Source organism: Mirounga angustirostris, unplaced genomic scaffold (genome assembly GCF_029215605.1).
Source record: "Mirounga angustirostris isolate CCGP_5_RB_7025 unplaced genomic scaffold, mMirAng1.0.hap1 SCAF_13, whole genome shotgun sequence".
NCBI lineage: Eukaryota > Metazoa > Chordata > Mammalia > Carnivora > Phocidae > Mirounga > Mirounga angustirostris.
Window position 1 is genome coordinate 55,380,493 of NW_026991721.1, and position 15,566 is coordinate 55,396,058.

Genomic DNA, 15,566 nt, shown 5'->3' on the forward strand with positions numbered 1-15,566 from the left:
TAAGGTCTTAACTCAGACTATAAAGATTCACTGACATCTCATGAGAAGTTTTGGAAAAAAAAATTTTTTAACCCATTTAGGATTCATTAAAACTGCAACAAGCAGCCCTTGAAAGGATGTTAACATGGTCTGATTTGCATTTCGTTTGTTTGGTTTTTTTCTTTTTTTTTTTTGGTATCAGCTTTTTTGAAATATAATTAACATACTAAACAATTCATCTATTTAAAGAGAAAGTCAACAATTTTTAGTACAGAGTGGTGCAACCATCACCACAACAAATTTTAGAATATTTTCATCATCCCAAAACAACCAGCCCCTCCTTTACCTGTCATGCCCAATACCCTCCATCTTTCCCAGCCCTACTTTCTGCCTCTATAGAGTCGCCTATTCGGACATTTCATATAAGTGGAAGCATATCATATGTGGTCTTTTGTGTCTGGCTTCCTTCACTTAGCATACTCTTTTCAAGGTTCATCTATGTTGTAGCACGTATCAGTACTTCATGCCTTTTTATTGCTGACTAAAGATACATCTTTTAACTCTTAACAGTGTTTTTCTAATTCAACATTAAAAATATAGGGTTTGGGTGTCTGGGTGGCTCAGTCAGTTAGGTGTCTGGCTTCAGCTCGGGTCATGATCTCAGGGTCCTAGGATGGAGCCCCACATTGGGCTCCCTGCATCCAGCTCCCTGCTCGGTGGGGAACCTGCTTCTCCCTCTCCTTCTGCCCTACCCCTGCCCACCACCCCCCACCCCCTTCTGCTTGTTCTCTCTCTCATGCTCACTCTCTCAAATAAATAAAATCTTTTTAAAAATAAAAATAAAAAATAAAATCTTTCAAAAAATGCAATCAGATAATTTCGTGTTTGTGGGGGGTAGTTAACACAGCCAACCTCTACTCAATATTTTAAAATTAGTAGAGACATTTGAAATGTCTAATATTTAATATTTTCTCATGTTGGTTTTTATTACCTGATGTTTTCAATTTTCTGTGACAGTCTTGTGTCTTTCATTTTCAGTGTTTCAAATATTTTGTATTTAAAATTTTTAAGTTCCAAAACTGTAAATACAGTGAATTGTTTTCTAGTATGATTATCAACATTATAAACTTTGTCAATTTAATTATTGGCACATATATTTACAACTAAACTGGGGTATGTATATATATTCAATGAAATAGATATGAAACAAGTTTTTTAAATGCACTTACCTGTATCCATACATTCTCTAATCTGTCCACAGGACCTCTAATGACTTGGACAAGAGGCTTGCTAAAAATCCAGAGGTACAGTGTCTGTAGCATTGCTCCAATCTGCTTGGCTCCATCCAAAATGAAAGAACATTTAGGGGTTTTGTTGATTATTTTGTTTTGTTTTGTTTTCAAACTCCTGTGTTAGAGAAAATTTGTTTTAACAGGATTTCTTCTTAAGGGATCCATGCTGGGTCGTGGGAATCTCTACTTGCCTTTTTAAATGTTCACACATTATCCTTTTTTTTTTTTTTTAAGATTTTATTTATTTATTTGACAGAGAGAGAGATAGTGAGAGCAGGAACACAGCAGGGGGAGTGGGAGAGGGAGAAGCAGGCTGCCACGGAGCAGGGAGCCCGATGTGGGGCTCGATCCCAGGAGCCTGGGATCATGACCTGAGCCGAAGGCAGACGCTTAACGACTGAGCCACCCAGGCGCCCCCACACATCATCCTTTTAACAGCCCTTGAATTTTGCCAGGGATGATTAAACATTTCATGGGTATACATTCTTTGGAATCCAAATTCTTCCCTGTTTTGGCAATCAGGGTGACACTTTCATCTTCAGGCCATTAGTTCCATCCTGTTCTTTCTGTCTCCTTAAGTTCAGTGGTTTCACCACCAGTCACAGAGCATCCTGGGAATCATTTCATCTTGGCAAGAGACAGAAACCTGTGCAAAAGCTGACCCAGCTAGTGGATGGGAGACTCCACAGTGCCAGAAAAAAAATTCTCTGGCTGGACTTCTCTGTTTCCACTTTGTTTCTGCTTCCGTCAGGACCATGTGCTCCGTGTTTTTCTTTCCTGCTATAATTATCCAGGCTCATTCCAATTATTCTCAGCTGACAATTTCTGCTTGTGGACAATTCAGAAAACAAACACATGGCACCTGATAAACCAGGGTTTAAGTCACGGCTCACCACTTCCTAGCTGTGTGACATTAGGCAGGTGATTTAACCTCTTTGGGACTGTTTCCTCATCTGTAAAATTGAGGTTATTATCAGCCTCACACGATTATGCCAAGTATTCACACTGAAAGTGAATGTGGTAATTGCAGTCGCCAAATGTTGGTCTCACCCGATCCTCCCATTACGCTTTCCCAGGCATTTTCAACAGCAGCCCAAACAGCACGCACTGAGCCTTTACTGTACGTAGGCCCTTAGTGTTGTGATACTAAAAATACAGGAAATAGCTTCCTGCTCTGGAGAAGTTTACAATCTAGTCAGGGAGCCCGTGTCCACAACCTGGATTAATCCCTTAAAACAGTCCTGGGAGGCTGAAAGATGAAAACAGTATTCTAAAGGGACAGAGAGGCCAAGGGCGAAGAAGAGTCCTATCTCCTTCTACTCCCCAAACGTCACATTTGTCCCAGCCGCAGGACCCAATTACTGTTTAAGTGTCTGTCACCCCGAGGAGACCGCCAGCCCCCTGAGGGCGACCCAGGTTCAGCTCATCTAAGTCACTTTCTCATCTCGGGGCTGGGCGCGCAGCAGGCCCGGGCCCTGCTCGGCCTTCTTACTCGCTGCACGCCGGCCCGCGCACTCGGCTGCAAATGGGGGCGGGAGCGTCATGCTCGGTGCCCCCGTCCCGCCCAGGTCGGAAGTCCCCTGGGTCCCGTGGGAGAGGCGGGTGTGGGCGGGAGACGACGGGAAGCCCAGCGTTGCCTCACGGCCGTTGGCGATTACCCGCCACCTGCCGCTGCAGCCCGGATTGGCTCCTCCCGCGGGCTCCTTCCGCGGCTTTAACCAATCGCCAGCAGTCGGGAGGCCCCGCCCCTCGAGAGCGGCCGGAGGCAGGCGTTCTGTTTTCCGGGGTCGCGGACGGGGTCGGTGAAGGAGGGAGCGCTCCAGCCGAGCCTCTGGGGGCGCTGTCCGAAAGAGCCCTGGCGAGGTGCCGGAGGAGCAGAGGCTTGTGTGACCCTGGGCAGGCTCTGCTGCTTTCCAGGCGTTAGCCTTGCCATTCTCACCAGGAGGCTGGCGGACCGGGGGTGTGTGAGGCGGAGCGAGGGAGTGACCCTGCGGGGGAACGAACGGGTAGATGCGGGAATCAGCCCGCACGGAGATGGGAGTGGAGGAAGGCGCGCAGGGAGCCCTAGGCGTGACTGCCCTTGCGGAAAGGCGGTGGCTAGAGGGTCGCCTCACCCCACGGAGCCCCAGGCCCCGCCCCGCCGCGCAGGCCCCGCCTCCCGAGACCTAAACCGCGCCACAGGCGACGCGGACCCCATTGCAAGCTCACCAGCAGCGCTCTCGGGTCGTGTACCGCCTGCTCTCACTCCACGCGCTCTCCGCCCGCAGACAGACAGAGCCGCCGGCACTCTCGTGTTCTCCCTGCAGCCCGGTGAGCCCGGGTCCTGCCCGCCGCGGCCCTGCGCGCGCTAAACCTGCGGCAAGCCCGCTACCCCGGCAGCGCGGACCCGCGCCCTTCCCTCTCTTTAATTTCCCTCCTCTTCTCCCAGCCAATCTTGTACTTTTCCTCTCTGTCCTTTTTTTCTTTATCTCTCTTCCTTCACTCTTTTTCTCTCTCCCTTTTGTTCTTTACCTTTCACGTTCAGTGGGCTGTTTTGTTCTTTACCTCTCCCCTCGGCCTGGATGCCCAGCCCCGCCTTGGGTGAGGGCCTTCGGCGCGTCCATGGCGATCTGAATGACCTTCCCCTCCGGAGGAAAAGAGCTTTTGAGCAGGGCCGGCTCCCAGTCCCTCTAGCCTCCTCACAGCCCGCGCCTGGGGCCTAGTCGACTCTGAGAGAGTCTCTGACTTAACATGACCTCCTTACACCACTCCCATTCACCAGAGTCTGCTGTGTTGGGGAATGCTTCTCCAGAGTACAGAGTGCCATTAAAGCAAAAACCTGGAAGGGAGTCAATTTGTGATACTAAGAGAGCAGACTGAGGAGGGAGGACTCCTGGGTTCATTTCCCCCCTCCAGTGTGCACTATTAGTCCCCAGCCGTCCTGGGTGAAATGGACCCTGTTCCTTACTCCTCCCCACCTCCCCGCTTAAGGACTGTGTGGGTTGGCCCTTTCCTTGCTGGAGTGTGATCCTTCAAGGCAGATTTCCCTTTCTAAACTATCCTCTTGGATAGTGGGTGGCTCATTCGGTTGAGCCTTGGACTGTTGACTTCTGCTCCGGTCAGGATTTGGGGGTCGTGGGACTGGTATTGGGCTCTGCTCAGCAGGGAGTCGGCTTGAGATTTTCTCCCTCTGCCCCTACCCCCACTCACATGCTGTCTTTCTTTCTCTAAATAAATAAATGAAATCTTAATAAACTCTCCTCTTTGCCCTCATCCACAGGATACATAGTATGACTATTAGGTGTCTCGTCTCCCAGCCACTTTCTATGGAAAACCAAGGGGTTCGGGCCATGATAGCCACTGGCAGCTTTGAAGAATGGGATGCCTTTAGAGAAGCTTGATCTTGGAGGCCTCAGCGTGAGACCATACAAAGCTGGGTAAGAGTCCAGTCTGAGGGAGGGGTCTCCTGCCTACAGCAGCGCTTTGGCCTGGGGGTGGGGGTCAGTAGGATATTAGCAAAGATAACTGCCACCACCCCCAGTAAAGTTGCTCTTCAGAGCTCACAAAGCACTTTCATATATCCCTGGTCTCATTCTCTCCTTTAAGCTGACCTTGACAAGCCAGGGATGGTGGTCCCCATATTTACAAAGGAAGAAATTGAAGCCTGGATGGGACAGTGATTAGCCGTTGGCCATCCTGGAGGTCAGCAGCAGAGCTAGGACAAACTCCTTCTCGGCTTGAGTATTACTTACTCTTCTTAGTAGGGTCTTTGGCACAGGTGACCATTGCACCCATACTCACACCTCTGAAAGACCTGGGCAAACCCAAAGCAACATTTGAAATGGCAGCTGAGCCTCTGTGCATGTGTTTTTGAGATGGACAGGGGCTGGGTCTTGTTCTTCTCTGGCCTTCACAACACTGCAGCCTTGCTCAGGGTCAGGACACAGTTGACTCATTTGTCATGTCTCTGATGCCCAGAGAAGGGACACTGTTTGCCTGACCCTTCTCAGAACTGTCAAATTGGCAAGAGAGAACTTGGGTGTTAGACTTCCTTGCAAAAGCCCTGCCTGTGCAGGGGCCGAGAAAACAGTGGGAGAGAAATGTTCTGGACGCCAGCACAAAGCACACTGCATGAGCTTTGCAGCCTGTAACACGTGGCTCTAAGTTCCCTCATGTGTAACATGGAAGGCAGCTGCCTCACAGGGCTGCTCTGAAGAGCGAGCTAACAGAGTGCTCCAGGCAGTGGGGTGGGGAAGGTATGGAACACATCCTGGGGGATAGTCAGGTCAGGCAGGGGAGCTGGGGTGCCTGAAGCACCTTCATCAACCCGTTCTGTCTTCTGACTACCAATCTTCACTGGGCTTCATATGGCCAGGCTCCAGGGAAACTCAAATAAGACCAGGCCTGGCCTGTAGGAGCTCTGGGTGCAACTGAGTGGTGAGTAGCCTCCGGATTTCACTGTTTGCCCCCGCTACCTGGAGTGAGAAGCCCAGGAGGAAGCAGCTGTTTGTTTCCATGGGTCTTTGTGTGCTCAACCGACTCCAACCACATCCTCCCTCTGCTGGCCAGCATTTTCCTCATGGCCCCAGTGACGGGCAGCCAATTAGGCAGGGCTCAGAGCAGCTGCTGCTGAAGTCAGAGAAGTGAGCTCAGCGAAGAGAGAAGCAAGTCACCCTCCCCCATTGGGGCGCTGGGCTCACTTCCTCCCCAGGCTGCGGAGTCAGCAGAGAAGGGTGTTGTTCCAACTCTGAGAACAAAATGGAGCTTTTGGTTTCCTGTGTCAACTCTTCGTAGCTCTGACCTGCCCCTCCCCATGCTTGCCCCTCCTGTGGTAAAGATGTGGATCCCCTGTGTTGAAGGGGAGGAAACTGGCCAGAGAAGGAGACGGTTTTCTCAGGGGGAGAGAGTCCAGGGTCCAGGGTCTGTGCACCTGAGATTTGCCCAGGATCCTTCAAGGCCCAGCTGCATATTACCTTTTCTGATCACCCACTTGTCCTTACCTCTCTCCTGATGCGAGTTAGTTGTTCCCTCCACATTTTGAGAGTTTGTCCTGCAAGCCCCAAATGCAGCTTGAATTACCTGCCCCTCCCTGTGCCAGACATTAAGGCCCCTCTAGGGTGATCTTGTCTCCTGCATCTCAGTAAACCAACACCCAGCAAAGCAGTCTTGAAAGAATGACTCTAGAGAGCCCCAGTTGTGCAGGCTGGGGAAGAGAATTAGACTAATGGTCTGGGAAAGGATTGAGCTGGTCTTGCCCCTTCCTTTTTTCCTAGACTTAGGCAATTTCAGACCCGTAGGAACCTCTCCTGCTTCAGAAATCCAGGGCATAAGCCTGTGGGGGGGTGTGCCTGTCGGGTCTTTGTCTGACCAAAACCTTTTCCCCACTTCTGCCTGTCCTCCAGATCTGCAGAAGCAGGAATGTGGGCATCGCCAGCGAACTCTCTGCACCCAGCAGACAAAAGGCTGGGTCACTGCCTGTTTGTGAGGCAGCACTAAGATAGCCCTGAGCCAGACTCTCCCTGTAGTGAAGAGGGGGCACTTCACAAAATGTGTTCTCAAGCAGGAATTGCTTCTCCAGCCCCTATTTGAGTACCTCCAGAGCTCGCTTCTATTTTCCCTTCATGAGGTTGCTCTGGTTCTTGCTTAGGGAGGTGGTACTGTCAGGGAAGGTAAGGGCGGGGTGGTGAGCAGGGAAAGACTGGGTATACTGCTGCTAATGGGATTTCTCTTTCCTTGGCTTAGATTCCGGCAGAGTTCTCTATCTTGTCTTGTTGCTGACTGAAGGTGTCCCCTTCTCCAGTCCTTCTTCATCTCCTGGGAGGTAGCGGGATATCAGCATTATGGTTGGGTTCAAGGCTACAGATGTACCCCCTACTGCCGCTGTGAAGTTCCTGGGGGCAGGCACAGCTGCCTGCATTGCAGATCTCATCACCTTTCCTTTGGACACCGCTAAAGTCCGGCTGCAGGTGAGGGGAAGAAGCCTGGGGTTCCTGATGTTGTCTAGTCTGTTCTGCCCCAAGACAAGACTCCTTAAGGGCCAGGGAAGTGTTTAGAACAGTAAAGTTTGGAGCATAAGGATGGCAGGAGGTGCGGAGGGCAACCTGCCTATCCATCTAACCACCCATCTTGACCTTGCAGATCCAAGGAGAAAGGCATGGGCCAGTGCGGGCTGCGACCAGTGCCCAGTACCGTGGCGTGCTGGGCACCATCCTGACCATGGTGCGCACCGAGGGCCCTCGTAGCCTCTACAGTGGGCTGGTTGCCGGCCTGCAGCGCCAGATGAGCTTTGCCTCTGTCCGCATCGGCCTCTACGACTCTGTCAAGCAGTTCTACACCAAGGGTTCTGAGCGTGAGTGTGGAACTGGGCCATAGGCCCCTTGGCCTTTTCTTCTTCGTGATGATTGATCCCATCAAATCATCCTTGATTGATGATTTGCTGCATAGCTCCTTGAGGCTCCAAGATCCCTAGGCTGATCAGAGGAACTGAGAACTGGAAGGGACCTTGATTCTCTTAATGATTCCTGAACACCTGGGCTGTGCTAAGCTCTGTGCAGGGCATCATTCCAGGACGGTCCTCACAACCACTTTGAGAGATGGTATCATCTACAGATGAAGAGACTGAGTCTTGCTGGGTGGAAAGGACTTGGCCAAGGACACACAATGGGAAGCCAGAAAAACAAGCCCAAGACTTTCACCTCCAAGGCCACTCTTCCATTTCATCTCCTCAGCATGCCTTGCCCACCCTCCATTTTACACATGTGGAAACTGAGAACCCAGATCAAAAGGTTGACTTTTCCCAAGATTATAGGGCAGGGAGAAATATATCTGGCATGAGATCCCAAATCTTATGGGTCCCAGGCCTTGAGAAGGCCACTTCTCTCTGAGCCTCGGTTTTCACATTTGTCAAATGGAAAGGATTGTGATTTCTCAGGGCATTTGCCCTCTTGAGCTAAGTCTCATTTTGTCCTACTCCTTGCTATGACCTATGCCTAACAAGTAGTAGACATCCACAGTGTTGTTTTCTTTGATGCAAGGAGTTTTTCGAGCAAAAGCTTGTCTGGATCCTATTCCCGAAAGGCAAGAAATTACAGTGATGAGGTGGTTTTGGTGAGGAGAGGTGGAAAATGAACACAACCCCAGCCGGGCACTGACCCCCCTGGTTCTCCCACAGATGCCGGCATTGGGAGCCGCCTCCTGGCAGGCAGCACCACAGGTGCCTTGGCTGTGGCTGTGGCCCAGCCCACAGATGTGGTAAAGGTCCGGTTCCAGGCGCAGGCCCGGGCTGGAAGAGGCCGGAGATACCAAAGCACTGTTGATGCCTACAAGACCATCGCCCGAGAGGAAGGGTTCCGAGGACTCTGGAAAGGTGTGTTTCCGTGTATCGGGTGTTTCTTCTTCCCGTCCTCATCCTCCTCCCCCACTTTTCTCTGGTCTCACATCGGTACCCTTTCCTTCTGTAGGGACCTCTCCCAATGTTGCTCGTAATGCCATTGTCAACTGTGCTGAGCTGGTGACCTACGATCTCATCAAGGACGCCCTCCTGAAGGCCAACCTCATGACAGGTGAGTTAGGGTAAATGGTGCTGGGTCTCGCCCTTCCCGCAATCTAGGAGCAGATGTGGGAGTGTGGTTGCCTGATGATCACATCTTTTCATCCTACTTCCCCTCTGCTTGTGGAATGAGTTTAGATTTACCATATAGAAGCTAGCTGGGATGAAGCTCCCACTTTGCACACTGAGGCACTAAGGCAACATGACTCAGGTCATCAGAAGTCCCAGCTGGAGTCTCTCTCTCTAAAACCGTCAGACCCCTAAGCTACTTTAGTAATCTCTTTCCTTCTGGAATGATGGCGTGAGGAGTCCTGACTGCCTCTCCTGCTCCTCCTTGGCAGATGACCTTCCTTGCCACTTCACTTCCGCCTTCGGGGCCGGCTTCTGCACCACCGTCATTGCCTCCCCTGTTGATGTGGTCAAGACGAGATACATGAACTCTGCCCTGGGCCAGTACAGCAGCGCTGGCCACTGTGCCCTCACCATGCTCCAGAAGGAGGGTCCCCGAGCCTTCTACAAAGGGTGAGCCTTTGATCCATCCCACCCAATTCCAAGCCTCCTGGCTACCCATACCTACACACAGTGGGAGGGAACCACCTGGAACTGATTAGCAACCAGCTGTCAAGCTATTCTGATCCTGATCCTGGTATTTCACCAGCGTTTTCTCAGGCTCTTAACTACTTCCAGAGTTGTCATCCTACATTATGGGTATTAAAATGGAGACTCCTGGGGGATTTTTGCTCACGGCCACACAGCTGTGGGGCTGTGTTCCCTGGGCCCTCCCAACCTCCTTTGGGACAGAGCAACTGGGTTGGATTGGATACCATGGCCCAGTGGGGTAAGCGGGAGATAGAGTGCCCTCAGGAATCCCCAGATTGCCATCTGTGACCTCTGTTTTCTCTCTTCTAGGTTCATGCCCTCCTTTCTCCGTTTGGGTTCCTGGAACGTGGTGATGTTTGTCACCTATGAGCAGCTCAAATGGGCCCTTATGGCTGCCTGCACTTCCCGGGAGGCTCCCTTTTGAGCGTCTCCTGCTGCTGACCCCACCACCTCTGGCTTTGGCTTTGGCTCAGCTCCAGCCAGGCCCTGCTTCCCTTCCCTCTGTCCTCACCCCTTTCTTCCACTCCCTTTCCCACCACCTCCCTTTCCTCTCCCCACATTCTCACCCCTCTTCCCTACCTCATCTCCCCATTGCCTCTCAGTCCCAGTAGAGTTGACTCCAGTTGACACTGTAAGAGGCCTGGCACCAGCCAGGATCCCAAGCCTTCAGTCCCTTGAAAAGTTAAGCCCAGCTCTTTGTTCTGCCCCCAAGCCCAGCCCAGCCAGCATGTCACCCATAAAACAGGTTCAACCTTGGTGTCTCCTCCCTCTCTCATAGCTCTTACCAGAGGTCTTGGTCCAGTGGGCCCTTTGGGCACCTGACTTAGAAAGGAAGGTATGACCCACCTTTTGCTTCCAGCATCCAATCTGGGGCCCATGGAGGTCATCTTGTCCATTTCTCTTTCCAGACCAGGCCCACGGCTTAGACGGCAAGTGAAGGAGCAGCCGGGAGTCACAGTAGTGGCTTCACTTTCACTAGGTCACATGAGCTTTCACTCACCTGCCTGGTACTCCAGCACCTGCCTTTCTAAACCCTCCAGCTGGCCCCTATTTATCTGCAAAATGAGTGTGTTCCTGTCTGCCCCGTATCTCTTGTGCTTCTTGGAAGATTTAGAGGAACTTGGAATCTTAGATGCTATGAACTTAGTTTATTCCATTTTACAAATGGGAAACCTCCCCACAGTCCCAGACTAGTGAGGGAAAGTCAGGCTGCTTCTCATCCTCCACAGTCACACCCTTGGGGGTAGTCTTCCTACACTGGATGGGACAGGCTGCAAGGCGAACATGAGGCCTCAACCTGAGGATACTTTTTTTTTTCCTCCCTGAGGATACTTTCATTTGGAGTCTCACCCTGTCCCTGGGCTAGAGATCCCAAGGAGGCAGTGCCAAGCCAGGGCTTAGGCTGCACGGGGTGTCAACCTTCCCGTCCCTGTTCCTACCACCTGTCCTCGGAGGAAAGCAGATTCTACATCTGTTTCAAGGGGCTGGGGATTTGGTGAAGTCCCAGGATCCTGAGGCATCTCACGCAGAGGCAGGCCCATTTTATAGCTGTCAGAAGAAGCTGAAGGCTGAGACAGGTCATGCAAGCAAGAACATACAGGAAGTCAGCAACTGAACTAGGACTAGGACTCAGACTCCTCCCTCCCCCTGTGGACTCTTCACCCAGAGACCAGTGCTGGAGTCCTTTGGAAAGTGTTGGGCAGCTGTGGAGCCAAGCTCAGACTTGACTTCCCTCTTCCAGCTGCCTAAAGCAGCTAACACTACTGCTCCTTCCCTGTTGGTCAGAGCTGGAGGCTCAGCCCTTCAGTGCTTTGGCAAGGGGTCCAGGATATTAGACAGGTTCCTGGGGAAGGAAAGAGGGCCTGGGATTCCTCACCTTACTTCCTAGCATCTGACAAATTGAGCTGGGGTCTCATAGTCCCTGAGAGGGACAGGGTTGGGTGCCATGAGCTGAGCGAAAGTTAAGGTGGTAGGCAGCATAGCGGGGCTTTTGTCTGCTGGGCTGCAGGAAATCAGCATAAATGGAAGACTGACCCTCCTGCACCTTAATTCTCACATTAGTCCTGTGAAGCAGGCTACTCAATGTTTTGCACCAGAGGAAATGGTCAATTTGTTGCCCTAAGCATGTCTGTCAGCTGATCATTCACCAGTCTTGTGTCCCAGATACTAGGATGGACACAAGGCCACCAGGTTCCATCATGGTTCTGGGCATGATCCTGGGACAGTGAGGAGCTGGGGGAGGTGGCAGAAACCACTGGACAGTGTATCAGTAGACCTCAGTAATTTAGTAACTGGTCCTCACAGCCTATAAAATGAATATATGACAAGCCCTGCTTTGCCTGCCAGATGAGGTAGCACTGAAGATCACTGAGGTAATAGAAGGTCTTTCATCCGGCCTAAGACCACGTTTCCTTTAGAACCTCGCCATAAGGAAGAGGCTAGAGGCAGACTTTCCTGCTGGCCTAGAGGAGACCTGGGGTCCTGGAGTTTCACAATACCAGCCCCACGCTCCCTCACCCACTTGCTTGCTCTCAGCACAGGGCAGCTACCACCACTCCTCCACCTAGGCCATGCCTCAGGGCAGAGTCCGCTTCACTCATCTGGTTTCCACAAGGCCTGCAAGATCGGGATTGTAATCTTTGCTATAAGAAACAGGCTCAGGCGAAGTGATTTGCCCAAGGGCACATGCCTGAGGTGTATCTGACTCCAAGGCCCACATTCCTTAAGGACTGCAGAGGTGCTTTCAAGAACCCTGGTCCAGATTCCACATCTCAAGGTCGGCTCCTGATGTGTTCTCCCTGATGGTTTTTAAATGGCTGACTGGTGCTACTGAGTCCCCATTTAAGAAAAACCCTTAAGCTTAAGAGTGCTTTGAATGGGGGAATCCAATATGGACAATATGGTGGCCTTTTCTGGTACCTCTGAAGTCCATTAACGTGGCCACCTACTCTCAGAAGCTTGGACCTATCTGAGCTCAAACCCAGTCTCGAAAGAAGAGTTGCATGCCACACTGTTGCTGCCTGATGGAAGGCAGGTTGGGGAGGTAGGTGTGGTCTGCACGGACCCAACTTGGCCTGGAGGCCATATTAGCAGCAATCCTGGAACCACGATACCTAAGCAGTGAGTTCACTAAGCACATTCACACCAATGGCCCAATCCTCACAAGCAGCCTGTGGTGGGGGGGTGGGGGGGTGGGGGGTGGTATTACATCCAGGAAGTCCATAGCAGGGCCAGGAGTAGAACCCAGTTCGCCTGCCTCTCACACCATCCTGCCTAGAGGCAGCCCAGGACCCACAGCATAGATGAGAATTGAGGCTGGTGAGGAAGAAACCCAAGCCGTTTACAGCGCTGTGTCCTTTGTGCTGCCTCTAAGCAGGATGAGTCTGGGAGTGGCCTTCAAGTCTCTGATGACATCTTTGCCCTGTGTAACCTTGACAACTGTTTTCTTCTCTGTGCTTCCTGTCTACAATATGACCACATCACACTCTAGAGACTGCCCCTGCTAAAGATTTTATGTCATGAGAAATCAGAGCAGAATGGGGACCCATGGAGGCCACACAGCTCTGTCCCACTCTATCAAGGTGAGAGCACACAGGCTCTGAACCCTCAGGGACCTGGTCATACAAAACCAGGACAAGGAGACAGTATTGACTGCCAGGGACCTAATCTGCATGGACATAAGTAAGATGTTGGAACTAGAGTTCAGAATAATGATTATATAAAGACACTAGCTGGGCTAGGAAAAAAAAGCATAGAAGACACTAAACCCACAAGGAGAAGAGAATCAACAAAGTTTAGAGCCAAAATCAATGAAAGAGAAACCAAAAGAATAGTAGAACAGATTAACAAAACTAGGAGCTCTTTGAAAGAATAAGATTGATAAAGCCCTGGCCAGGCTTATCAAAAAGAAAAGAGAAAGGACCCAAATAAAATCATGAATGAAAGAGGAGAGATCACAATGAACACGGAAGAAATACAATTTTAAGACCACAGTATGAGCAAGTATATGTCAACAAATTAAACAATCTAGAAGAAATGGAGGCATTCTTAGAGATGTATAAACTACCAAAACTGAACCAGGAAGAAATAGAAAGCCTGAACAGACCCATAACCAGCAAGGAAATTGATGCAGTCATCAAAAATCACCCCACAAACAAAAGTCTAGGGCCGGATGGCTTCCCGGGGGAATTCTACCAAACATTTAAAGAAGAATTAATACCTATTCTTTGAAGCTGTTTCAAAGAATAGAAATGGAAGGAAAACTTCCAAACTTTCTATGAGGCCAGCATTACCTTGATCCCAAAACCAAAGACCCAACCAAAAAAGGAGAATTACAGACCAATATCCCTGATGAACATGGATGCAAAAGTTCTCACCAAAATACTAGCCAATAGGATTCAACAGTACATTACAAGGATTATTCAGCACGACCAAGTGGAATTTGTTCCTGGGCTGCAAGAGTGGCTCAACATCTGCAAATCAATCAATGTGATACACTACATTAATAAAAGAAAGGAAAAGAACCATATGATCCTCTCAATAGATGCAGAAAAAGCGTTTGACAAAGTACAGCATCCTTTCTTGACTAAAACTCTTCACACTGAAGGGATAGAGGGAACATGCCTCAATATCATAAAAACCATCTATGAAAAACCCATAGCGAATATCATTCTCAATGGGGAAAAACTGAGACCTTTTCCCCTAAAGTCAGGTACACGGCAGGGATATCCACTCTGACCACTGCTGCTCAACATAGTACTAGAAGTCCTAGCCTCAGCAATCAGACAATAACAACAACAACAAAAATAAAAGGTATCTGAATCAGCAAAGAAGAAGTCAAACTCCCACTCTTTGCAGATGACATGATACTCTATGTGGAAACCCCAAAAGACTCCACCCCCAAATTGCTAGAACTCATATAGGAATTCAGCAAAGTGGCAGGATACAAAATCAATGCACGGAAATCAGTTGCATTTCTATACATGAACAATGAAACAGAAGAAAGAGAAATTAAGGAGTTGATTCTATTTATAATTGCACCAAAAACCATAAGATACCTAGGAATAAATAAATAAATAAAATAAATAACCAAAGAGGCAAAGGATCTGTACTCAGAAAACTATTGAACACTCATGAAATAAATTGAGGAAGACACAAAGAAATGGAAAAACATTCCATGCTCATGGATGGAAGAACAAATATTGTTAAAATGTCTATGCTACCTAGAGCAATCTATACATACAGAGCAATCCCTATCAAAATACCATTGACTTTTTTCACAGAACTGCAACAAATAATCCTAAAATTTGTATAGAACCAGAAAAGACGCTGAATAGCCAAAGGAATGTTGAAAAAGAAAACCAAAGTTGGTGGCATCACAATTCCGGACTTCAAGCTCTATTACAAAGCTGTCATCATCAAGACAGTATGGTACTGGCACAAAAACAGACACATAGATCAATGGAACAGAACAGAGAGCCCAGAAATGGACCCTCATCTCTATGGTCAACTAATCTTTGACAAAGCAGGAAAGAATATCCAATGGAAAAAGGACAGTCTCTTCAACAAATGGTGTTGGGAAGATTGGACAGCCACATGCAGAAGATTGAAACTAGACCATTTCCTTACACAGTGCAGCAACATTTGTGACCTCGGCTATAGCGACTTCTTGCTAGACACATCTCCCAAGGCAAGGGAAACAAAGGAAAAAATGAACTATTGGGACTTAATCAAGATAAAAGGCTTTTGCACAGCAAAGGAAACAGTCAACAAAACCAAAAGACAACTGACAGAATGGGAGAAGATATTTGCAAATGTCTTATCAGATAAAAGGATAGTATCCAAAATCTATAAAGAACTTATCAAACTCAACACCCAAAGAACAAATAATCCAGTCAGGAAATGGGCAGAAGACATGAACAGACATTTCTCCAAAGAAGACATCCAAATGGCCAATAGACACATGAAAAAATGCTCAACATCACTCAGCATCAGGGAAATACAAATCAAAATACAAGATACCACTTCATACTGTCAGAATGGCTAAAAGTAACAAGTCAGGAAATGACAGATGTTGGTGAGGATGTGGAGAAAGGGGAACCCTCTTATGCTGTTGGTGGGAATGCAAGCTGGTGCAGCCACTCTGGAAAACAGTATGGAGGTTCCTC

General features: G+C 49.3%; 1 protein-coding gene across 1 annotated transcript; it reads left to right on the forward strand.

Moving 5' to 3' along the window:
- Positions 1-3,313: 3,313 nt before the first annotated feature.
- On the forward strand, positions 3,314-10,154 carry UCP2 (uncoupling protein 2). Its single transcript, XM_045894422.2, has 8 exons — positions 3,314-3,581; positions 4,531-4,687; positions 6,993-7,216; positions 7,389-7,599; positions 8,422-8,616; positions 8,711-8,812; positions 9,141-9,321; positions 9,709-10,154. The coding sequence occupies exons 3-8, from the start codon at positions 7,091-7,093 to the stop codon at positions 9,821-9,823; spliced, it is 930 nt and encodes a 309-aa protein (XP_045750378.1). The 5' UTR covers positions 3,314-3,581; positions 4,531-4,687; positions 6,993-7,090; the 3' UTR covers positions 9,824-10,154.
- Positions 10,155-15,566: the final 5,412 nt, after the last annotated feature.